The following is a 26,289-nucleotide window of genomic DNA, read 5'->3' as shown; positions in this document are numbered from 1 at the left end:
TCTGCCCCATACTCTTTCTTTCTCTGTCTCTCTTCTGTTTCTTCTCTTTCTCTCTCGAAACTCCGTTTTACCGTTTTGCATTGTTGAATTGAAGGTTTTTGCGACTGAGAGCTTCTTCGTGTTCTCTTTTTTTGCATGTTCGTTTTTCTCGACTAGATTTGATGGAGTGCGTTTCTCTGTGATCTCGAGGGGAATTCGGCGATGTGTGAGCTAATTCGGTGCCTGGTGTTTGATTCTGGTTTCGCTTTTGCGCATTTGTTTGCTAGAGTTATATGAAATGTTTGATTGGAACGACGAAGAGGTGCGTCAATTTTTTCAGCATTTTTACTTTTTTTTGGAATTTTTAGTTTAATTTTGGGGTCAGAGTCTTTGATCCAGATTTTTTTAGTGTCATTTTATTGGTGTTATTACTCGTGCTTAGGTTCTTGTTGTTGCAATGAATTTGATGATTTATTGTGTGTCTTTGTGTAGCTGTAAATTTTTTTTTTCTTTTTTTCTTTTCTTTTCCTTTTGGTTAAATGCTTTTGAGGAACTCAAAATTGCAAAACAAATATTTCGTGCAAATATTGGAACTGTAACAAATGTCTGTTATGTCTCGGCTTAACCCTCAGCTAGAGATAGATAGAGAGAAAGGAGAGAGAGAGAGAGAGATTGCTCTGTACTACTTAGTTTGTTTAGATGGTCATAGCATTCTTTGCACTGGTGATGCTGGATAACGTCAATGTTACGCCAGGAAAATCAGGGAGAATTGTAGTAAAGAACCCTTGCTATTTTTATTAAGCAGCGTTTTATGTAGCAGACGTGGGTTAGTGGATTGCTTAGCAGAATTGGGGATGAATAGTGATGTGTCACTTGAGTTTAGGATTAAGTTAGTAAGAAATGGATGTTAGTTGAGCCACTACCCATATGTTAGTTGCGCGTGTAGAGGTTAGGGAGGTTATCCTATTTCTTTTGTACTTAAATCTCTGAAGTGGGCTTATATAATGAAAAGGGTATCCTGAATCTGAATTTGGTTACTCTTGGTTAGGAATGTCTTTGAAAGGTTTTTTCAGTTGGGGGAAAATCATGTTGTTCTGTTTTACTTTGTAATGCTGCATTTGTTCCTCGTTTTTTTTAGTCATAATGTATGAGTTCAGAATTTCCCAATGTGAAATATGGATGATAATAGCTTATATGGTGCGGGAGAAATTTCTTTGATGGGCTGGAAGCGCATGCAGAGATGAGGAATGGACTATGGACTAGATCCAGGAAGTAGAAACTGATGTTCCAATCTCTAAATATTGCATGAAATGGAATTGTAAAGGCAAAACAGGAATTCCAATCTCTAAATATTGCATGAAATGGAATTGTAAAGGCAAAACAGGAATTGGTTTCAGTAGAATAAATACCAAATGAATGGTAATTCTTTTGGGCCTTAACCACAACGTGGAATGGTAAAGTAGATGGTCAATATACTATGACTATAGTCATTACTACTACCAGGTGCCTTAAATTAAGTTGTGCATTAGTGGGAAGATGGAAGGTTAACATTAGGGGTGTTCAACCGGTCGGGTTTGGTCGGATTCGGGTCTGAAAAGTCCCACTGCAGCAACCCATCGGTTCACGTAATTACACCCGTTTCTGACCAAACAAGACACAGGTTTAGGCGGGTCTGGGTTGAGCGGGTTTCGTCACAGGTCAAGTCGGTTGATGGGGTTCTTGGCTTAAATCAACTCCTTTGTTACTGACACGATCACCTCAATGTTGCCATTGCCATTGAGCCGCAAGCCACCATCACAATTGCTAACACCATTAATGATATATATAACCCACCATCAGAACTGCAAGCCACAGTGGAACTGCAAAATCATCACAAGCCACAGATCTCAAATCTGATTTTCTGATCCACACAAAAGCACATTCAGAATCACGATGAAGAGAGGCGAGATGAGAGATAGAGGGAGAGGAACGATGCTAGGGTAGTAGGGAACTTACATTGCGGTGTTGGCGCTACCCACTGCGCTAGGTTGTAACAAGAGACGGAGAGAGGAAGGGAAGGGAGATGCTTAGACGAATGAGTGGCACTAGGGTTGACTTTGTTGTATTATCTATTATGGTAATGGGCCTCTCATTTGCACGCACAAATGGGCCTAATGCTTAAACATTTTTAACTCTCTCATTTGCACATGCAAATGGGCCTAAACCTATGTCTACATAAAATTCTCGGTTGGGTTCAGTTATCGACAAGTTAGGAAATGACAACCGAACCTGACCAATGCAACCCGTACTAAACCAATTTTGTAACCCGTTAGCCTGATTAAACCCACCCAAATCACACTTTTTTTTGCAGTTTTGTCCGTTTCAGTTCTGGTCGGGTATGTTTGCACACCCCTGGTTAACATAATTATCAGACAATGATCCAGAGAAAGATACAAAAAATCAAAAGTATGTGATGATTTGTTGATATCTTTTGCAAATGGGCTTTTGCTCCAAAATTTTCATTGATTGCATAGTGTTATAGGTACATTGGGCATGTCATTGTCAGTGACAGTTGTATTTACTTATCCAACTGTAGTTAGTCATCTATAAATCGAGGCCTATAATTTTATGGTTTATTTTTCATCACTATTATTATTTATTTTATTATATTAATGTTATGGTTTATTTAGTTTTGTTGCTATTATCATTTAGTTTATATAGTATATTATATGTTATTTATTTCATTACTCATTTAAATATATATAAAAAAAGAGAAACTAATTTGGAATCAAATTGGATGAGAGATTATATAGGCTTATTGCAATAATTACAAATCAATGGAGGATATTTGGTTTTCTCTTAATCAGATATTATGTGCCTATAATTGTTAGAATCTGTTTTATTAGCTGTATTATTTCTGTCAGAATCTGTGTTTTATTAGTTGTATTGTTTCCTTATTTAGCAGATTACAATTATAGTATATGATGGGAATATCCCTGAATCATAGGGATTTGGTTGTCTAGGTGCTATTATTATACTTCCTAAAATAGCTTTCTAGCCTTGTATATATGACTTGTATTCTCAGCATAATTTAATATATCAATTATTCTACCCTAAATTGTGAGAATAATCTACATTTATTACATAATAATCCTATTGATTCTCAACTCTCCCCCTCGTTGGAGCATCTAAGTCATATATTCCCATCTTGCTACAAATAAAACTAACTCTAGGCCCCCTAAGAGACTTTGTGAAGATATCACCCAATTGGTCACAAGAGTTGATAAGACTTGTAATAATGTTCCCTGACTCGATCTTCTATTGAATGAAATGACAATCAACCTCAATATGTTTGGTTCTCCCATGAAATACTAGATTGGAGGCAATATGTAGTGCTGCTTGATTGTCACATATAAGGGTCATATGTGAAGTTTCTTTAAACTTGAACTCCTTGAGAAGCTGCTTCAGCCCTATGAGTTCACCAGCGACTAACGCCATGACCCTGTATTCTACTTCAGTGCTTGATCTTGATACAACTTTTTGCTTCTGACTAATACCATGGCCCTATCTTCATAAATGAGGCCTTTGCTTGGAGCACGCTTAATGTATTTCAGGATCCGCATAACTGCATCCCAATAATCCTGGCAGGAAGAGTTCATGAATTGGCTTTCGACACTTACTGCAAACTGGACGAGTTATTATGAGATAGTTCAACTTTTCAACCAACCTCCTATATCTCCCAGGATCCAATAAGGGCTCCCTAATTGGGTAGCAATTTGACACTAGGATCCATAGGAGTGTCCACTGGCTTAGCATTCAGTAGGCCAGCCTCTTCCAGGATGTCAAGACATACTTCCTTTGGGAGATAACTAGATCATCCTTGGATTGAGCAACTTCGATACCTAGAAAATACCAAAGTTTACCAAGGTCCTTGGTTTGAAACTGGCGTGAGAGATATTGTTTCAAGTTGGTAATGCCATGCTGATCACTACCTATAATGACAATGTCATCCACATAGACAATGAGATAGATGCATCCTTGTGGCGAATGTTGATAAAAGAGAGAGTGGTCGACTTCATTTTGAATCATGCCAAACTGCTGCACAATACTTCAGAAGCAGCCAAACCAGGCTCGAGAGGACTATTTAAGTCCATTTAAGGACCGGCAAAGCTGATAGACCATAGTAGAGGACTCCTCCTGAGCAACAAATCCTGGTTGTTGCTCCATGTACTCCTCTTCATCCAAATTGCCATGCAGGAAACATTTTTAATGTCTAGTTGGAAGAGAGTCCAGTGACGGATGGCAGCCATAGAGAATAGTAATTTGACAAACTTCTTTTGGCTACAGGGAAGAAAGTGTTAGTATAGTCTAGCCCATACACCTGTGTATATCCTTTTGCTACTAGATGGGCATTGAATTGATCAATGGTACCGTCAAGGCCGACCTTACGATAAACAACCAGCAGCATCCAACTATGGATTTCCGAGGGGGAAGAGATACCAAATCCCAAGTGCCACTACTTTGAAGTGCACACATCTCGTCAATCATTGCTTGCCTCCATTTTGGAAGTGATAATACTTCACCTGGAGAGTTAAGGATAGACACAGAGCACAAAGAAGAAAGGGATGTATAGTGCATAGTAGAAAGATGGTGATAGCTAAGGTTAATATAGTGGGGAGATGGGTTACGAGTAGAACTAATACCTTTTCGCAGAGCAATGAGCCAATCTTGGTTTGATGTAGGACATGGATCCGATAAAGAAGATGGTGACGGGAAAGAGTTGGGCATGGCATCTAGTATATCTTCACTAATCATCATAGGGGCTGGTGGAGGTATGTCCGTAAGTGTTTGTCGACGTTGGTGTATTTGAAAAGGTTGCACTTGTGAATATAGTTTTAGCACATGTTATTAGCATTTATTAGGGATATCCTTGTATAGTTATTGTTGTCAATATAAATATACATGTGTGTTCATCATTCTATACACAATTACCAAATGTAATAAATCTTAACTATTCCATACAAAATTCAGCCTTGTATAGTTAGGGAGTGATTCAATTTAGTTGCCAGCTGTACAGACTACCTGATTTAAAAGATAGAATAACTGCTTAACTAATTTATAACAGTAGAGTACTGAAGTGATCTAGCGATCACTCTAATATCCATTAGTCATAATCAGTTTACAAATTTTTGACGTGATACCAAATTAGTCGGGTATTTCACTGAAATAAACAATTAAATGGACATATCCTTCGTTAGTTTCAAATGCTGAGTGATAGTTGGTAGTGAAGTTTTTGTAAATTTTGTTATGTCTTGTCCTCTTTCTCTGTACATTTCTGTTCTTCCCGGTGTCTATTTGTTGAATATTTTTGTATTTTACCTATGTTTGGTAGCTTAATCTGTAAGCCTTATTCAGAAGGCAAAAGTGAGATGTCATTGTCATAGCTCTTCTCCCTCTTCTCTTTCTTTTGTATTCTATATATATGTAACATTTTGAATCTAATAAAAGCTGTGAGAGAAAGTGAGGTTTTGATTTTCTCCTCACCTTCATTTCAAGTTGGCATCAGAGCAGGTGTCATCCGCCGCCGCCATTTTTCGGCGGCCATTTCTCCGGCGAAGCCAGGGTTAGGCTTGCCTTGGGAAGCGCGAGCCAGCAGTCCAACTCGCGTCGTCAACGGAGTTGCGACGCGCCGCCACAGTCCCGCACGTCTTCCGGCGCGTGCAGTCCACGCGCCGCGCCTCCGCCGTTCCCTCCGTCGGCTCCCCCTGAGTCCGTTCCAGCCCTCAGTTTCCAGTTTCGTCACCTGGAACGCTACAACCCTTCTCTCCTCCTTTTTGCTCCCTTAGGGTTTCATCTTGTGGGTCAAAATGACTTCCCCTGGACCTGTTTTCTCCTTCTCCGGGACTCCCACCATCACAGCTGCTAAACTAAACTAGAAAAATTACCCCTCATGGTCTGCTTCCGTAGAACTTTGGTTTCTCGGTCAAGGACACCATGACCACTTGGAGAAAGCTTCCGATTCTGTTTCAAGTGACAAAAGAGCCAAATGGGAGAAGCTTGACTATCAACTGTGTGCTGTGCTATGGCAATCAGTGGAGCCGGATATTTTGGATATCCTTAGATCATTTAAAACGTGTCGTTCTTTTTGGAAGAAGGCTCAAGAAATTTTTGCCGATGATGTCCAAAGCTTATTTGATGCAACCATGAAGGTTACAGCCCTCAAGCAAACCAGCCATGACATGATTGCTCATGTGGGTAAGGCTCGGGCTGCCGTGGAAGAGCTGAGAAAGTTTCTTGTGGCTGATTCATTGGAAGAAGTGAACAGGAAACTGGACAAGTTTTACATGGTCCTTATCTTGAGAAGCTTACACTCAGACTTTGATCATGTTCGTGATCAAGTACTCGCTGGGGATCAGGTTCCATCCATGGATTCTCTCATCACTAGGCTTCTCCGTGTGCCTCACGTATCGAAGGATGAAAATCCTACTGATAGTGTGGAGACGTCAGCAATGGTTGCATCTCGTGGTAGAGGAGGCGGCCGCAACAGTAGAGGAGGCCGTAGTGGAAGGGGTGAACGTCCTCATTGCACGTACTGCAAGAGGATGGGTCACACCCAAGAGTTTTGCTATTCATTGCATGGGTTTCCTAACAAGGTTGCACAGGTTTCTAGATCAGAGAAAGCAGAGTCTAAGTTCTCTGATGAGGAGTATCAGGAGTATTTGAAGCTCAAATTCGAGAGACCCAGCAACCAAGCTCAATCCTCATCTGTACCATGTTTTTCAACAGCTTGTATCTCTCAATCAATTGAAGGTCCTAGTCCTTGGATACTTGACTCAGGTGCCTCTGACCATATTTCCGGTAATAAGTCTTCTTTTACATCCTTTTCCTTACAAAAAATTCCTCACCTCGTCACTATAGCTAATGGCTCCAAGGTTGCGTCTCAAGGAAGTGATCAAGTTTCATTGTCTCCTTCCTTGAAATTAAACTCTGTTTTATTCCTTCCTCAGTGTCCCTATAATTTAATCTCACTAAGTCAGTTAACTCGTTCGTTAAATTGTTCAGTAACCTTTATTGCTAATTCTTTTGTTATTCAGGAACATGGGACGGGGCGACTGATTGGAGAAGGACATGAATCACGAGAACTTTACTATTTGGTATCCAGTCCACCTGGGCCTTGTTTTGCAATCTCCAAATCCAAACTTTTGCATGATCGTCTAGGTCACCCAAGTTTATCAAAATTGAAGATGATGGTCCCTAGTCTTAAGAATCTTCGAGTCTTAGATTGTGAGTCTTGTCAACTAGGAAAACATGTCAGGTCGTCATTTCCTCAAACTGTACAAAGATGTAACTCGGCTTTCTTTACCATTCATTCTGATATTTGGGGACCAAGTCGTGTTACATCTTTTGATTTTCGATATTTTGTAACCTTCATTGATGAATTCTCCAGATGTACTTGGGTTTATTTAATGAAAGACAGATCTGAACTTTTGTCTATATTTGTGTCATTCTACAATGAGATTGAGAATCAATTTGAAAAAACAATTAAAATTTTCAGAAGTGATAATGCTAAAGAGTATTTCTCTCATGATCTTTCTTCTTTTTTGTCTTCCAAAGGTATCCTACATCAGTCCACATGTCCTCACACGCCACAACAAAATGGTATTGTAAAAAGAAAGAATCGTCATCTTCTTGAAACTGCACGCTCCCTAATGCTAAATTTGAATGTTCAAATACATCATTGGGGAGATGCGGTGCTTACGGCTTGTTTCCTAATCAATCGGATGTCTTCTTCTCTTGAAAACCAAATTCCTCACTCAATTGTCTTTCCTCATGATCCTTTATTTCATGTCTCTCCTAAAGTGTTTGGTTGTACTTGTTTTGTTCATGATTTGTCTCCTGGTTTAGACAAACTCTCTGCTAGGTCAGTCAAATGTGTCTTCCTGGGTTATTCTCGTCTTCAAAAGGGTTACAAATGTTACTCTCCAACCATGAGACGATACTACATGTCTGCAGATGTAACCTTCTTTGAAGACACACCTTTCTTTTCACCCTCCGTAGACCATTCTTCGTCTCTCCAGGAAGTTCTTCCTATTCCTTCTCCTTATCCCCTAGATAACTCAGGCCAAAATGTCAGTATTGTTCCATCTTCCTCACCAAATTCACTTGAAGTCGTCTCACCACCTCTGACTACAGATCAACACAGGACAAGACAGATTGGATCTCCAGTACCTGAAGCCTCTCCTCGTGATTCTCGTCCTTCTTCGACCAGTCCTCCACTCATGGATCCGTCCTCTCCTTCCACTTCTTCTCCTCCTTCTGATTCACATTGGCCCATTGCCATCAGAAAAGGTACTCATTCTACCCGTAATCCTCATCCTATTTATAATTTCTTAAGCTACCACCGTTTGTCTCCTTCATACAGTTCCTTTGTTTGTTCATTGTCTTCCCTTGCCATTCCTTCCACTGTCCGTGAGGCACTTGATCATCCTAGCTGGAGACAGGCTATGATTGATGAAATGCAGGCTCTTGAAAATAATGGTACTTGGGAGCTTGTTTCTCTTCCTCCTGGTAAGACACCTGTGGGTTGTAGGTGGGTCTACACTGTTAACTGTTCGTCTGTTTCTTGTTATGGCTGCCATCCGTCACTGGCCCCTCCATCAGCTTGATATTAAGATGCCTTCCTCCACGGTGATCTTGAAGAGGATATTTATATGGAGCAACCTCCTGGGTTTGTTGCTCAGGGGGAGTATGGCCTTGTGTGTAAGCTTCACCGATCTCTCTATGGGTTGAAGCAGTCTTCTCGCGCTTGGTTTGGTAAATTTAGTCATGTTGTTCAAATGTTTGGACTGAAACGAAGTGAAGCTGATCAATTTGTATTTTATTGTCATACATCTCCTGAAAAATGTGTTTATCTAATGGTCTATGTTGATGATATAATGATTACAGGGAATGATGCTACTAAGATCACCCAGCTAAAAGAGCATTTATTCAGTCATTTCCAGACCAAAGATCTGGGGTCTTTGAAGTATTTCCTTGGTATTGAAGTGACTCAATCAGGAGATGGTGTTGTGATCTCTCAAAGGAAGTATGCTCTTGATATTTTAGAAGAAACAGGTATGCAAAATTGTAGACCTGTTGAAAGCCCTATAGATCCTAATCTGAAGCTCATGGCAGATCAAAGTGAAGTTTATCTTGACCCCGAGAGATATAGGAGGCTTGTGGAAAAACTCATTTACCTTACCATCACTAGACCTGATATCTCCTTTGCTGTGGGAGTGGTTAGCCAATTTATGCAGAATCCTCATTTGGGCCATTGGAATGCTGTCATGCGTATTTTGAGGTATATTAAGAGAGCTCCTGGACAAGGGTTGTTATATGAAGACAAGAGTAATACGCAATTATCAGGATATTGTGATGCTGATTGGGCTGGTTGTCCCATGGATAGGAGGTCTACATCAGGCTATTGTGTCTTCATTGGAGGAAATCTTATCTCTTGGAAAAGCAAGAAACAGACGGTTGTAGCTCGGTCCAGTGCAGAAGCTGAATATCGATCAATGGCTATGGTTACTTGTGAACTCATGTGGATTAAACAATTTTTGCAAGAATTGAGGTTTTGTGAAGAGTTGCAAATGAAGTTGTATTGTGATAATCAGGCTGCTCTTCATATTGCCTCAAACCCAGTCTTTCATGAAAGGACTAAGCATATAGAGATTGATTGTCATTTCATTCGAGAGAAGCTTCCGTCCAAGGAGATTGTCACTGAGTTCATTGGTTCTAATGACCAGCCAGCGGATATTTTGACTAAGTCCTTAAAAGGACCCAAAATTCAGACTATATGTTTCAAGCTTGGTGCATATGATTTATATGCTCCAGCTTGAGGGGGAGTATTGAATATTTTTGTATTTTACCTATGTTTGGTAGCTTAATCTGTAAGCCTTATTCAGAAGGCAGCAGTGAGATGTCACTGTCATAGCTCTTCTCCCTCTTCTCTCTCTTTTGTATTCTATATATATGTAACATTTTGAATCTAATAAAAGCTATGAGAGAAAGTGAGATTTTGATTTTCTCCTCACCTTCATTTCAAGTCTATTAATGTTACTACTGTCAACATCTAGAGTGTACTTCTATTATTGTTGACTTCAATCTCGTCAATAATCAATAATAATACTAATAATGTTTAATGATGGATTGTTTTCAGCTAGCTAACATAATATGGGGTGAAGGAGGTGAGAGTGATGATCATATTGTGCCTTATCCAGAGGTAAATGAAGATGTTAGCAACAAAAAAGAATGGAATCAAGAAGCTGCTGCGACTAAGCTCACTGAGCTGAAGAGACCGGAGGCTAAAACTGATTTTCATGAAAGAAAGCTAGGAAGCAGTTCCAACCTTGATAATAGTGGAGAACTACCTACCTCAGGATATGGAACAAATGCATGGCCTGACTTGGCTTTATCCAGTTCAGCTAAAATTGATCATGGTTCCCTGGGTACTGAAGTATCTAATAATTTAAGTGAACTTAGCAAATTGAGTTCATCAAGAGGTGGTAAAATTGGCAATTTGCTGGAATAATAACTAGATAACATGTCTGTCTATTCATTTTTGTGTTTGTACAGGCCTCTGTCTGTTGATGTCTTTTCTGCTTGTCTCACTATCATTTTATGAAAAATAATAAACATGCATGATATGTAGTTATATTTTGCCATTTCTAATTGTATTAATGTTTCACAGAAGAAATTACACAACATGAAAAGCATGCTGAAATTTTCCAAAATGCTCATGAAGGTAAAGAGCAAGGTCATTTTGTTGATTATGGATGGGCCAACATAGGAAGTTTTGATGACCTTGATCGGATTTTTAGGTAAAGTAGATTATCTCTGTCGCATTATATAATGCATGCGTATCAGATAGCATTATGATCACCAACGTATTTAATATCATGTCATTCTTTTTACTGAATTACTGAAGTCTAAAAATGGTCTAAACTTCTCTCCGCTGTTCTCCTATTTATGAGAACTATTGTATTCATCATTTTTCACAACTGCTTACACTTTACTGAATCTTAGTTTGAGTTCCTTCTATAAAACTTCAATGGAAAAATATGTGCAGCTGGGCACATTCGTCGTTCAATGATAAAGTAACATCATTAAAAGTGAAAAAAATGGGAATGATTACAATATTTGAAGACTTCATCTTACCAAAGTTTGAACTTAGAAAGATTGTCAATTGGTAGTTTACGCCCGTTGGTTTTCATTATATGGTGCATGTAATGGATAACATTGGAAAGACGATGTGAAGTCCTGATTAACAGTGAATGCTCGTAGATTTAAGTCTATACTTATAGTTATTAGTCATGTATTTTACAATGGCATCGGTCTGACTGAATATTCTCACAAGTGATGGTTTTGCAGCAATGATGACCCTATATTTGGCCATGCAAGTCTTGATAGTTCTAATGAGCTTTGGTCGTCTAAAGATGTGAGTAACAATGCAGCACCTTTACCATTGGATACACCAAGTTCATCTGGTGCTTTAAGGAACAGAACTGAGTCTTTGGAAATCAAAGAAGAATATGTTCAATGTAATGATAAATCATTGGACCTCAGCAATGAGAAGATTGGGGGTCCTGGATCCCAAGTTATAGAAAATTCATGCACAACCACAGCTAATGTGGGAAATGGTGGAGTTAGAAGTAAGCCTACTGGAAAGGAACAGCAGGTATGCCAATTTTCACAATGATCCAGTATCTTTGTTATTTATCTCTCTATTTGTACAGTGGACATTGTTTTACTTTTGTCCTTTAGACTTTGTTAGATAGCTGTTCTGTTATAATATCTGTTAGTGTTTATAAAGAGTTAGTTAATTGTTGATATCTGCTAAGTTTTTGAGCTGACATAGAGAAGAATTACAGAAGATTTGCCTATAAATAAGGAGAGGTTGAGAGGAAGGAGTAGTGTGTCGTTTATGAGAGAATTGGGCATTGGGAGGTGCAGACCCTTGAAGTTCTGCAGTGTTCTATCCTGTAACAGGGGTTTATCCCTTTTTCTTCTTAAAGAAATGCTAGTAACAACTCTTAAACACAGTCTCCATTATTGGCTGAATTTTGTTGGAAATCACAAATTTTTGTGGGACCACTTCTCACTTAACGAGTCTCTCATGATTTTGTAATTTCCAATAAAATTCAACCTAATAAAGAATTTATTAGAAAGTATGTTGCTAATACTCCCCTCTTCTTAATATGATTATGGGTTCTTATCACTATGTAAACATTGCAACAAGGAATGAACAAACTAAAAAGAAATCCAAAATTATTTTAGAAGCATAAAAATGTGATTTTTGGGACTATTTGATAATGACTGTCGAATCGTTCAAAAACAAATAAAATTAGGAAATTCTGTAGCACAGGATTAACCTAGGTCAAACTCAGAAATATGATCCAATATGGTTCCTACGTTCATTCACTTATAAACAACAAGGGGAAAATTTTATCGAATGGTTTCTAAGCGACGATAAAGGAATGTGAAAACACAAAAACAGAGATGAAGAAATAGAACAAAACAAAAACATAACACAAATCAAGTTTGATAGCATCAATCCAATTCACCAAACCAATGCAAATCAAATTATCACAGTTACTACGAATAATGTTCAGTGTGAAAGTTTAGTCAAATGCATTAGAGAAAGTTCAATTGAATCAATCTCTAAATTGTTTGAGATCACAAATTAGGTTGGAAAATCATCTAAATAATCTGTGATTAAATTTTAAAATTAGGAAATGAATCCATAACCTAATCCGTTTTCAATCCTAAGCATAATCATAATCATGAAAATCGAAAATAGGATTGAAGAGAAGGATGAACATTCACAAAGATTAAAAATACTAAACCAGAACTCAAATTTAGCATTGCTTGGAGTGGATCCTTGGATTGATGAAGTGTTTAGCCTTCCATGATCATCACCAATGGAAAATTCACGAAATTGTGTACAAGAAATGGAAGAACAAAAGTGAACAAAAGAAGAATGAAGAACAATTGAGAGAAAATAGTTTGATCCTAAAGCTTGCACAACAAGTAACTAATTCTGTTTTTTACAAAATGAAGTAACTAACTCACTAACTAACTAACACTAATATATACAGTGACTACTCAGAAGGAATGGATGATCCTTGATTAGGCCCATCCAATCTACTTAATTAAACTAATTGCACAAAATAATGCCCAAACTCGCAGTCTAATTATTTAAGTGCAGAGGTTCTGACTTCCAAGCTCAATTTGACCCCCGAAATGATAGAATTGACCAAAGCTTATTTGTAACAAAATTGAAAATCTTTTTCTCAGCTTTCCAGAGACTATTCACACGTTCCATTTGGAGTTCTGTAGTGTCATCTAGGCCCTGCACAAGACAGATAGGTTAAGTAAGCACAAAATTTGAAAATTAGCTCCAATTCTCAATTAAGCCCAATCATTTGCCTTAAGATCAAAACTGAGTTAAGGTGAGAAAATAAAGGTCAAAGAGATGTCAATTGATCTAAGAAGAATAGAAAAATATTAAACTATAAATACTCAATCACTAGGTAGAAAAAACAATAGGAGAGGAAAAATACTTTCGTGTATATTCATTCAGAAATAAAAGAGATACATATGTAGGTTGGGCTGCCTAATTACATGACAAATGTAGAGTGGAAAGCAAATAGAGGGGGATCAGATCAAATCAGAGGGATTTGATTCTGATTCTGACCCAAAATAACAATCAAATAGGATCAAATCAGAATATGATCTTTATCCTAATTATTCAATCTTCTAGAAAATTAATTCCAAAAATAAACATATAACTGTCTAAGTAATTCCTAAAAAAACATACAACTGTTTAATTAATACCTAAAATAAAAAGGAGTAATTAATATAAGACTTAATTATGTTTTTTGTCCCTCAAATTAGGTCTGTTTTTTTAGTCCCATAAATAAATATTTGCATTTTTACTCCTGCAAATTCGAAAAATGCTCTTTTTAGTCCCTTCCCTTAAATAAAAATTTGCATTTTGTAGTTCCTCAAACTCTGGCAGAGGGACTAAAAAGAGCATTTGTTGAATTTAAGGGATTAAAAAATGTAAATTTTTATTTGGGGGACTAGAAAAAATAATCCCTGTAATTTTAGGGACTAAAAACTTAATTAAGCCTAATAATTATGTGATGAATTATTTCTTATTTTATCATAAAATAAAAAATATTTAAATCAAAATTGAGTTTAGTTTTTAATTGAGCCAAATGGTATCTTGTGATACATTTAGCCGACCTCACCTAGTGTGACCGGCTTTGTTACTCTTGTAGATTCAAGACTTTCATATACTATAGTTTTAGATTCAAGACTTGCATGTGTACGAGTGTAACAACAAAGGCACTGGCCCACTGTCTAAGTGTGCAATCTGTTAATCAATAAGAAGCACAGTGGCGGTGTAACTCTCCTCATGTGAAAAAGATATTGTGGGATGACCGACAATATGCCCGAACCCCCTAAATAAATCAAACGTGTGGGCTGGGGATGAAAATAACTCACATTAGGGGGCTAAAATGTTAGTGGGTTATGGAGGGGGTTGAGTGGGGTGGTGTTAGGAATCTCATGCTGAGTAGAATAAAAGACATGATGCCTAATTAAGCCATGAAGCTCTCTTATCTAATGGACTATATTGGGTTGGGCTCTCCTCATGTGCTTAAGTCCTAATAATTTGTGCTTTCATTGTGAATTAGGCTACGAAAAGAGCTACCTATAGACTGAATTAAGGTGTAATACTGAATATTAATAGGTGAATGAACCTGTCAAAGGGAAATGTGATACCACCAAGTCAGTGTTGATAGAGTGAAAACCGTCAAGGATGTCAACTCTTAAAGGAGGTGACAATGTTAGGAGTCCGCATTAAGTAGAATAAAAGACTTGATGTGATACTTAAGCTGTGAGGATCTCCCACCTAATGGACTAGTCTTTTTGGTTGGGCACTCTTCATGTGCTTAAGTCACAACAGGTGGGCTATGGGATATAACCCATTTTGACATCTCTAGTTTAATGATGATATTAAATTGATTTGTCAGCTTCATTATGTGTCATATCAAACAGCTGAACCAACATGGTTAATCTGCCAAACTCTACCCTCAGTGGTTATTTAAGACTAGACAGGAATTTCTAAAGACTGACAGACAAGCCGTAAAGACTCCTCCTGAGCAATAAATCTAGGAGGCTGCTCCATATGCACCTTTTCTACAAGACTAAGTAAGGACATGGAACTACTGCACTTGTTAAAATTGAGAATAAATTGTAGACATCTTTATGAAGGTATAAATTGTAGACACCTTTACCATATGTACTAGGGTTTAGTGATAGTGACAATGTTCCTATTGGAATGGACAACTAGTCGTTGTAAAAATGTAAATAAATGATACATGGTCAATTCAGACACAGTTCTATATTATTGATTTCATCCATAATTGCACTCTACCAACATTTGTTATTTGGTTACTTTACCTCCTCATTTTGGAAGTTTAAATCTGAAGCTCCAGCCCTTTTAGCAATATAAGGCTTTTTTATTTTTTATGTTCTTTAGGAGTTTAGAGACTTAGGTTATATTTCCCTTAGTTTCTAGGTTGAGGAAAATTTGAAATATGCTATTTAGCATCTTTAGAAAGCACAAGTTCTTTTCTATGATGAATATCTTTCTTTGTTTGAACTTTATTTGTGTTTAGAATTGCTCTTATATTGTGTCCTTTGGTTTATGTTTTATTCTGATTAGATGTGCATGTCTTTCATACATGGCTGAACACCCTTGGCATAATTATGTGCTACAGATCTAGCAGAAGATTTATTTCACCTGTTTCCTTCTCAAAGTCAAGTAAGTATTTGAACTTTGTCATTTCATATATGTGCAGGTTTTTAGGCAAAAGAATCTTTTGAAAACTCGGAAAAAATCACTGGTAAAACAAGAGGAGAATACCTTGCAGGATTTCTATGATAATTGGTCTCCTTCAGCAGCACCGGCAAAACAATTTCAGAATCAATTGGCACCTTCTGTTATACAATCTTCTCCCTCTTCAATTCTGGGGCAGCCAAAGCAGATCCAAGGAGCTGAAACCCTATATCAGAATATCATAAATCCATATGCGGCTTCTTCTGTGTATGGGAACCTTACTAATACATATCCTGCTATGCCAATGCTATCACAGACTCACCCAGCACTTTCTGGGTACGAAGTGTCTCCTGGTATTGTGAATCCTGTGAATAATTTAGTGGACTCAGTCAAGCCTCAAATCATGACCCCTCAGGAGAAAATTGAAAAATTGAGGAGGCGGCAGCAAATGCAGGCAATGATTGCTATTCAGAAACAACAACAACAATTGGGCCATCAAGTTCCTAGTACTAGTAAATCAAGCACTCAAAAATGTCCTCCAGAAATTCAAAGTCATCTTAGTGATGGGACTGATGACGATCTAAGAACTCTTCCTGCTCTAGATCCACCAATTGAACAAGATGATTCTAATACAATGTCAGTGGCAGTTGGTAATGATTTCGTTGAAGATACCGTATTGTACAGACTTCAGGATATTATATCAAAGGTATTTGAATCGATACTTGCTAAAATTATATAGTATATGTGTAGTATAACTGTTTCCTTGTATACTAATCCGGACATGGCTACAATCCCGAGGCAAACTTTTTCTACAGTTAGACATCAAAATAAGACTCTGCATCAGAGATAGTTTGTTCCGGTTGGCACAAAGGCATTATACTAGTGATACTAGCAGTACAAACAAAAGTAGCAGAGAAGAACTTGAAGTTGCTGCAAGAGAAGAAAGCATTAGCCAAAACAGGTAGGAACGCTACTATCATGCACTACAACTTTAAATGCTATTACTTATTGCTTTTTTGTTTTTGCATCATGATTAAGATCAAAACCAGAATAGGAGGAAACAGCTAAAGGTTTATGCCAAAATATCTGGTGCTAGTGAGTTCTATGTATTTCTTTTTACGTTACTGATGGACAAGTTTAAACACAGAAAAAGTCGGAATACATTATGGTTTATATGCATCTTCTGGCACCACTTTATGAGTAAAATATCTGGTGCTTGAGTTTCTTGTATTATATTCTTGGAAGTCCAAATTTTACTCTAAGGTTAAGTCCATTGTTGAACATAAGTTCTGAATATTACTAATACCAATGACATGTTGCAGATTTGTAGGCCACATAAATCTATTTCCCTTGAGATGTGTGGTCGAAGTCCAAAATCAGCTCATTGTCTGTTCTTAATTTGTTCTGTAGCTGGTTCTTTATGATATTTTTTGAATGTTGGGTGTGCCCTAGGCCATTGAACCAGTTTTTCTTGACTTACTTCAGTGGTTTTGGTAGAAGTAAAAAAGTATAAGAGAATACTTTCCTCGAGTATCTCTTTGTAATCTTTCTTGTTTTCTATCTTTGTACATTCACTGTACTTTTCTTTCTTTGTAACTGTTCCTGTCAGTTATAATTGTCACTGTCAGACAGTTATAACTGACTCTTTTCTTACCGGAGTCTCTTAAGTATATATAGGCTTCTAACTAAGAGACTCACTCACCTTTAACAATGGGTTACAAATCAACTTAACCCATCATAAGTTACTCAGGGAATAGGATTTGCCAATTTATGTCTATTCCCATTTAATTTCATTAGGTTACAGTTTATTGGAAAAAGCCCAAGTCTTACATTAGCTACAGATAGTACCAAAAATAGAGTATATAAGTGGAAGACAACCCTTACCCTATGAGCTCATGGTAGTTAAAATCGCGATCTGACGCGTAAGGTTGTACGAGTTTATGATCTTCTTTGCCATCTCCAAGTTTGTGTGTGTTGAGAATCACAATTTTTCCGGATCATTCAGGATCATCATTGAAGATCACTATTGGACAGGGCATGGCGCTTGTGTGTGACTTTGTGTTTGGCTTTTCGCAGTTTGGGTTTATGACTTGGTATACAAACCCTTGGCCCAAAAAACCCTAGCCCACACCTTTCTCCTTCTTTCAATTGTAAAATATATGATATGATATGTTTTAATTACAGCAGTTTACTATGGGATTATTTTCCTTTTCTTATTTTGTAAACCTCTATTATAAATAAGAGTATTTTGTGTGGTCTGATATGACAACACACAATAGTTAAACACTATTACATGGTATCAGAGCTTATGCTAGATCCATTAAATGGGTCACCCACCATATTATCCACGTTTTGAGTCCCCAAAAGTTCTGGGTGTGAGGGGGTGTGTTGGGGCATATAATATATTCTAACACTCCCCTTTAAGCTGAAGCATATAAATCATATGCACTGAGCTCATTACATATATAGTAATCAATCCTAGGACCCCTGAAGGACTTAGTGAAAACATCAACTTACTGATCATTGGAATTGGACTTAGTGAAAACATCAACTTACTGATCATTGGAATTTACCAAACGGGTCTTAATGTCACCAAATAAGATCTTCTTTCGAATGAATGACAATCTACTTCAATGTGTTTGGTCCTCTTATGAAACACCACATTGGAGTCAATGTGCAAAGTAGCCTGGTTTTCACAAATAAGGGTCATAGGTGAGACATTTGTAACCTTGAGCTATTTCAGTAGTTGTTTTAGCCACTCACAAGTTCACAAGTAGCTGAAGCCATGGCTCAATATTTTGCTTCAACACTAAATCTTCCAACAATAGTTTGCTTCTTACTCTTCCAGGAAACTAAATTGCCACCCATGAAGATACAATACCCAGAAGTGGACCTCTTATCAATAGGAGTGCTAGCCCAATCTACATTTGAATATCCCACAACTTGTGTGTGACCTTTGTCCTCATACAAGAGACCTTTTCCCAATCCTCCTTTTATATATTTCTAATTGTTAACAACATCTCAATTTCTTCACATGGAGAGTTAAGAAATTGGCTCACCACGCTGACTGCAAAAGAAATGCTTGGACAAGTAACAATGATATAATTCAGTTTCCCAACCATCCTTCTTTACCTCTTAGGGTCTGAAAAGGGATCCCCCTGTTTTTTGCATGAGTTTGGTGTTAGGATCCATAGGAGTATCTATAAGCTTAGCATTCATCAGGTCACTATCCTCTAAGATGTCCATCACATACTTTCTCTGAGAAGTCACAATGCCATTATTGGATTGTGCCACTTCTATCCCCAAGAAATAATGAAGAAAACCAAGGTCCTTGGTCTAAAAATGATGGCAAAGATGTTGCTTTATTTGAGAGATTCCATGGTGATCACCACCTGTAATGACAATGTCATCAGCTTATACAATAAGGTAGATATTCCATTTGTTTAAGTGGCAATAGAAGACTGAGTGGTTAGTCAAGACCATAGATCTGTGTATATAGCCTTTAGCAACTAATCGAGCTTTGAGGCGATCTACTTGACCATCTAGGCCAACTTTGACTGCGAAAATCCAATGACAACCTACAACTGTCTTGCCAAGTGGAAGGGGGGTGAAGTCCCTAGTACCACTGCTCTGAAGGGCACACATCTCCTCAAGCATAGCTTGTCGCCAACCAGGGTGAGAAAGGGCATCACCTACATGCTTAGGAATAGAAACAGAAGATAGAGAAGAAAGACAAGCATAATGCAAAGGAGATAAACAATGAAAGCTCATGTTAACATAATGAAGATAAGGATTCCTATTGGAGCGGATAACTTTCTAAAGAGTAATAGGAAAATTCAACTCAAAAGGTAGGTCCAGATAAGTTGGACCAACTAGAGTTAGAGAGTCATTGGCAACACTAGGCAAAGCTGGGGAAAATGGACGAGGGCAATGATGATACACCTGTAGGGAGGAGGAGGAAGTGTGGGAAAACCAGGAGAAGACGTTGCAAGACAATAATCGAAGGAGATATGAGGAAGAGAATCAAGAGATATAGAGAAGTCGGGTATAGGGGTGGGGGGATTATTCCCAAAGAAAGTAATATCCGCTGAAATTAGATAATGACAAAGAGAATGAGAGTAGCACTTATAACCTTTTTGAGACCAAGGATAGCCCAAAAAATACATTTGTGAGACGAAGGAAAGTTTATCAAGACAAGGAGAGAAATTGTGAACAAAACCGATAGACCCAAAGACACGTGTTAGACTATTGGCAAGCATACCAATGTCGTCGCATGTTACAGATTTATAAAAAGAGATCATCTCCACAGGGACTTGAATTACTCAATTCCTTCGAATAAAGGTTATCAGTATAATAATTATGTACAAGTTTAATTGAAATATCATGGGTTTGTTTAACTAATGAAAAATAATTGAAGTAACAAAATAACAAAAATAATGAAATTTAGTGCGTCAGAAATACTTAAAATTACGGAAACAATAATAACAAATTTGATTAATTCAAGAAAACGTAAGATTGAATTTCATCGTTTATACCCTCAGTATCCTAATAAGATTAATATATATGAATCATTTTCTAACATTACCGATGCACACATTAAGTTATCCTGAATCTATCCCTCGTACTCAAGAATCTTAAGAATATTTACCGAATATCGATCCCTCGCATATGAAGTAAATATCCCAGCATTACAATCACAATCTCGTACTTTTTGCAATCAAAACGTTATGCTCTATTCCTAGCAACATAATGTAAAGAGTAAATTCATTCAGTTCAAATTTTAAGAGTACTTCCCAGTCAAACTTAAAATCCAATTTCATGAAACTAATGATCAAATAGAATCAAACATTACGAACAAAATGAAATCACCAATAATGAGTAGAAAAGACACACACACACACACACACACATATGTATAATATCAAAAGAGATACATAAGGGTACGAAGACTACATCCAATCCTTTGAAGAAACTAACCGATCTTTGTGTAGAGCACAAGATCAACAAGAGAAATGATGAAGGATGCGATCCGAGGTTATAATTGTGCAGTGCCCAGGCTTCACTTTCCCCTTTCTTCTTCCTTTTGGTGTTTCTTATGTTTTCTCTTTACATTCTGGTGTTCCTTTCTCCACCATTTGCATGACTATTTATAGAAAATAGCCCAGAGGTGTGGACAAATTCGCCTAGACGAGCTGTAGCTCGCCCAGACAAATTTCTTACTTAGTGTCGAAGGCACTCACTCGCCTAGGCGAGCTGTAGCTCACCCAGGCAAGTTGATTACTTATGCCTGAAGAAACTTGATTAGCCCAGGCGAGCTGGTTGCTAGCTTGGGCAAATGAATGTCTGAAATCTTGGGAAAATGACCATTTTATCCTTTTTTTTAACTTGGTTTTTGGATCCAACAAACAACCATCAAAACCTATAGAATCATGGATGAATCTTCCATATTTAAAAAAAATAGTAAATGTACAATATATAAAACAACTAGAAAGAAGGGAAGTTTATAAGAAAACTATTACAATCAAAAGATAAGTGCTAATATTTTAATCCTAAAAACAACTAAATTATGACACTTATCAACACGCGGAGGTAAAGAGTGAAGATCTTGATGAGGAAATAAAATGGAGTGAAGTATTTGGTTGTTAAGAATGGAGGAAGGCATGCGATTAACAAGGTAGCATGTGGTGAGAACGACATCGCCCCAAAAACGATGAAGGATATTCTATGGAAAAGAAGTGTTCGAGTGGTATCCATGAGGTGCTGATTCTTATGTTCAACAATCCCATTTTGTTGAGGGGTATAAGCATAAGACGTACAATGAAGAATGCTATGAGAAGCCATAAACTGTTGAAACTCATGTGAGAGGTACTCACGGGTATTATCACTTTGTAATGTGCAAATTGGTATACCAAATTGATTTTTAATTTGTTGGTAGTATGATGGAAAGATAGTAAACAATTCAGATCTATTTTCCATTTAAAACAACCAAGTACGTCGAGAGTAATCATCAATAAAGGTGACAAAATATCTAGATCCCAGGGTAGATACAGTACAATTAGGACCCCGAACAACAAAATGAACTATTAGGGTGTAGTTTGACAGCGATAGTGACATCTCTAACAATTTCCTAAGATTTTCTCAAGCTTTTCCTTTGGTTGTTCTATTAGGGTTTCCAAGCGTTAGAGAGAATGAGAATAGATTGTAGTCTTAATATCACTGTCTTCGTGCGAGGGGAATTTCTCTCTCTACAGACATTATTTTGCAAATCCCAACAGTGAGAATCTGCGAAAATGAGTTTCGAAGGTGGTACCCAAATTTTAGGACAATCTAACGGTTAATGAGTTTGAGATCGTAATTTTACTGGGATAAATTTGGGTGTATGCGAGAAAAAGGGAGGGTTTTGGGAGAGGATAGAGAGAATGAATTTGGGAGGAAGGAGGAGTGTAAAGACATATCGTAATTGTAAAAATTGACCTAATCTGTCTCTATTTATAGCTAGGGTACTCTGAGACGATTATTTTTTTTTTTTTTATAAAAATGAACTCTATTTTACTCTTTCATAAAATAAATAACCAATTAAAACATTTTCTATTTTATAAAACATCATTTTACTCTATTTATTTTCTAATACTATGAAAATATTATTTTAATTAACAAAAACTCTTTTCTTTCATTTATTTAATTTCTAAAACTTCTATTAATTTTTAAATAATTTTTTTTATTTATTTTATGAAAAAATGGGGTGTTACTTGCTGGACTTGGAGTGGTTAGGGGATGAGTGACTTTTTGGAAAGTTTATCAGAAAGCGTGAGTGAGGACAAAACACATTAAAAAAGTCTTATATTGATTTCTGGGGACAATCAATGATCTTCAGAGCAGTCAAGCGGTATCAGAGTTGATTGTCGAGATCTTGAAAAGGACTAACTACGAAAGATTCTGATAGGCGAAAGGTTTTGATCAACAAGGATGTTGAGTGAAGTGTCACCGTGTAAATTGTTATAGTGTGAAAGCTGTTGAGAAGTTGACAATCAAGGACATTACTAGTATTATCTTCAAACTCCAATAGAACTATAAGCATGCTTATTTTGCAAAAGCAATGATGGATCTAACATTTTGGTAAGTGTTAGATCCATCATTGTTTTTACTATATGAACCATAGATATGTTGATTGCCATGTAAATATGGTACGTATTATCACTTTGATTGCATTGTAAAGTAGTATGCTGCTAACTATTTTCACTTATGAACCATGTTATCACAGATATGCCAGGATGCCTGATGTTGAAACAGAGACGAATCCCATTGATAGAACTGTGGCTCATTTACTTTTTCATAGGCCTATGGAGTTGACCCAAAACTATTCTGACAAGCTGGAGTCACCTATTTCTACCAAATGTGAAAGCAAAGCAGCTAACCCCTTGAACTTTCCAGTGAGTTGCTTACCAGATGAGGACTCGAAAAACAATCAACAACTTTCTCACCTTGGGTTTAAGAATCCTTGGGTTGATGCCCAGTCCATGGATCAAATTAAAAACAGTCCCTGCATAGACACGTCAGAGAATGCTTCAAACACACAGGAACTTGAAGCCTCTCAATGAAGAAAGAGGTTGTCCGGAAATCTGTGGGTAAATCCTTCCTTAATACATCCATGTTTATTGATATTCTTCCCTCTTTCAATTATATATGGATTTACTGGTAATGCAAATGTTTTATTTTATTGTCAGCCATTCGGATCATAAGCAAGCGCAACTATCACTGTAGAATCCTGGGAACCAGTTTTATGCATGCATGTTATCAGTATTATTAGTGTTTCTGCTGTTTTAAAACATGACAGAGTATGTATATCAGTATCTGACCATACTTAAGGTTGTGAGTGCTATGTTGTTTTAATCATAACTACAACAAAAGTGTCTCGCAAAGCCAGTTATCAGATGTCAAATTTTAAGTCTTTGCCTGACTGACTTAGACCAGGCTTTAAAGTTGGTGTTGTATTTCTATATGTACCACTTGCCATACCTACCTACCCCTCATCATAATTCATGTTATGTCTATCATTATTTGAGATTCAGACATAAACTAGCGATTTTTAATTTGAATTTAAGTATGTTCTGGGTTTCTGCGGAAAATTTAACAAAGATATATAACAAGTATTTGTCTTCATCTATATATTTTGAATTTTCAGGTTGAAGTCAAGTCGATGCTTATTTTTTGCCATGCTTTTGAAGGCAAAATAGATTGTTAGTGGCATTCTGATAATGCAGTGAATACCTGCTGTAAGATTAATTGCCTAATTTGTGTAAAAATATTATGGTCCTTGCCCACAGCTTGAGTGCTTGATAGGCAATGAGCTAAGAAATCATGTCTTTAACTCGAGTCTCAGATTTTGGAGGAAGTTGATGAAATGATGCCGCTTTTTCTGTTGCCTGATGACAGGGATGACTGATGAGGACACATGCCTAGGATAGCGAAACGAAGCAAATTAACATAGCAGTGAAATGAACTCCTCGTGGTTTTCAATGTGGCTGTGGGCAGTCATTGTTTCAACGCAATGATGTAGTGGCAAATGGATTCAGCAATAAAATAGTACCCCATTAAGTTTACGAAATATGCAAAAGATGTTAGTTTTTGCAGGTTGCCTTTGAAGTGTTTATCAAATACACTTGGAAGTTTAATTTCAGAATATATAAATAGATTTGCAAAAGTTTAATCAATTCTGAAATAGGTAACAATTAGACTTCCAAAAATTTAACACTGAAGAATACAAGTAGATTTTCAAAAGTTCAATTGCGAAAGCCAAAATTTACTGTACCAAAATTAAATTTCAAAAACTTGTAGAGGAAAAAAATGTCCGTTTAAATGTGTAACGATAGGGTTATCATTGGAAAATAATTTTTCAAAAATAGAGGTGTGTGAAGAAGAACATTATTTTAGTAGAACATGTTCAGAAACATATTATTAATTACCTGCTTCTCTACCAAGTTGAACTTGGTGAGTGGTGCTTCCTCGTCATCAATGAGTACCTCAGTCTCTGGCTGCTGCAGTACATGCTTTCTAATATTGATCTAGAGCAAAGGAATGTTGCCTTAATTACAGAACAAAAACCTCCTTCCATATAACATCAAAATTAAAAGGGCCCAAATACTTCATGCATGAAAGTAATACTATCAACCATATGCACTATGATTTATCATTTTCTGAAATCTCCAAAATCAATCTCCTAACCTCAGAATTTATTCCATCATTTTTGTATGAGTTAGAACATAATTAGAAATGGATTTGACTCCTCTAAAGTGAGGAGGTGCACGTCGAGAATAGAGTGCACTTACAATCGTTGATTAGAAAATCAACATTGATAAAAAATCCTTTAGAAACATATATTACCTGCTTCTCTTCCCTCTTTAACTCGGTGAGCAGTGCTCTCTTCTCATCATCAGTCAGTACTTCATACTTTTGCTGCTTCCCATGCTTTGTAACATTGAACAACAGTTCGTCAACCTAGAGGCAAATTAAAGGAATATTATGGTGAGTTTTGCGGTTGCAATGTAAGAAGTTCGAGTTTTAAAAGGTAAATTAGTCAAAGACTCCAAAGGAGGAGAAATTTTAAAAATCAATGTGACACATTGTGGGTTAAAATAGCAATTTAAGTGCGCAAAGCAAAATAAAGGCTCAGATATTTTAAGGCTGATGCTAGGTGCACCTAGCATTATTGCTGGTGCACCCAACACTTAATGGTAAAAGTCTAAAATACCCTTCTCCTTTTTTAAAAAACTTTTGTGCACCCAGCCTCTTCTTCTTCTGTGACTGTGAGTGCCCCTTCTTTCGCGACTACGAGTGCCCCTTCTTCTTGAGTCCCTTCTTCTTCTTCAGCCCGCGCCCGATTTATCTTCTTCTTCCGTTCTTTTTCAACATTATTGACGGCGTGTTCATGGTGCTTTGGAAGTTCTTCTCTTGCGGTAGGACGTGCATTGCGCTGCTCCACCGTCGATTGTCGCGGTAAGCCTCTTCTCCCTTTTGTTGTGTCTTTTGCGTTTATGCTTCCATTTTTGCTGGTGTAGTGTAGTTTGTAGGGATTTAGTTGATCCGCATAGGGATTTAGGTTATCTGCAGTAGAGATAGGTTAGGATTTAGATGATCCGTAATAGGATTTAGATGATCCGTAATGTGTTTTGATCCGCAACAAGCATATGGATCAAGTTGATCTGTAAGAGGCATACAGATCAAGTTGATCCGCAAGAACCCTATTTTAATTTTAAAAAAAATGCCAAATAGGTTTTATTTTGTGAAAAATGTTTGTTATTAAGGTTTAGGGTTAGTTTGTATTACTTTTGACTTCAGTGGAAAACCTTAAGCCAAGAATAGAAATGGAATGTTGTTTAACAGATAAGTCAAACTTGCTAAGCTCAAATCAGTAAAGGCACTAGAACAAAAAATTCATTTGAAAG

General features: G+C 37.1%; 1 protein-coding gene and 1 long non-coding RNA gene across 14 annotated transcripts; one reads left to right on the top strand and one right to left on the bottom strand.

The window, feature by feature from the left end:
* Nucleotides 1-24,554, top strand: LOC114409509 (protein LNK2-like). Of its 13 annotated transcripts, none has more exons than XR_003666101.1 (9): nucleotides 1-301; nucleotides 10,157-10,502; nucleotides 10,688-10,817; nucleotides 11,368-11,674; nucleotides 15,870-16,553; nucleotides 16,663-16,808; nucleotides 23,109-23,468; nucleotides 24,030-24,120; nucleotides 24,281-24,554. XR_003666101.1 is itself a non-coding variant. In XM_028372993.1 (8 exons), exons 1-7 carry the CDS (start codon nucleotides 278-280, stop codon nucleotides 23,443-23,445), a joined length of 1,974 nt encoding a protein of 657 aa, XP_028228794.1. In that variant the 5' UTR covers nucleotides 1-277; the 3' UTR covers nucleotides 23,446-23,468; nucleotides 24,281-24,554. The 13 variants fall into 13 exon arrangements, 11 of the variants coding, with proteins under 11 accessions (XP_028228794.1, XP_028228791.1, XP_028228795.1 ...); XR_003666102.1 differs by having other exon boundaries at nucleotides 23,109-23,472; XM_028372993.1 differs by lacking the exon at nucleotides 24,030-24,120.
* On the bottom strand, nucleotides 1,367-2,055 carry LOC114409512. The gene is made up of 2 exons (XR_003666103.1): nucleotides 1,975-2,055; nucleotides 1,367-1,838 (listed from the first exon to the last, which is right to left on the bottom strand). It is a non-coding gene; the product is annotated as an uncharacterized LOC114409512 (long non-coding RNA).
* Nucleotides 24,555-26,289: the final 1,735 nt, after the last annotated feature.

The sequence above is a fragment of the Glycine soja genome, chromosome 4 (assembly GCF_004193775.1).
Source record: "Glycine soja cultivar W05 chromosome 4, ASM419377v2, whole genome shotgun sequence".
NCBI lineage: Eukaryota > Viridiplantae > Streptophyta > Magnoliopsida > Fabales > Fabaceae > Glycine > Glycine soja.
Note: the sequence above shows the minus strand (reverse complement) of the source record. Positions and strands in the feature narration are given on the sequence as shown.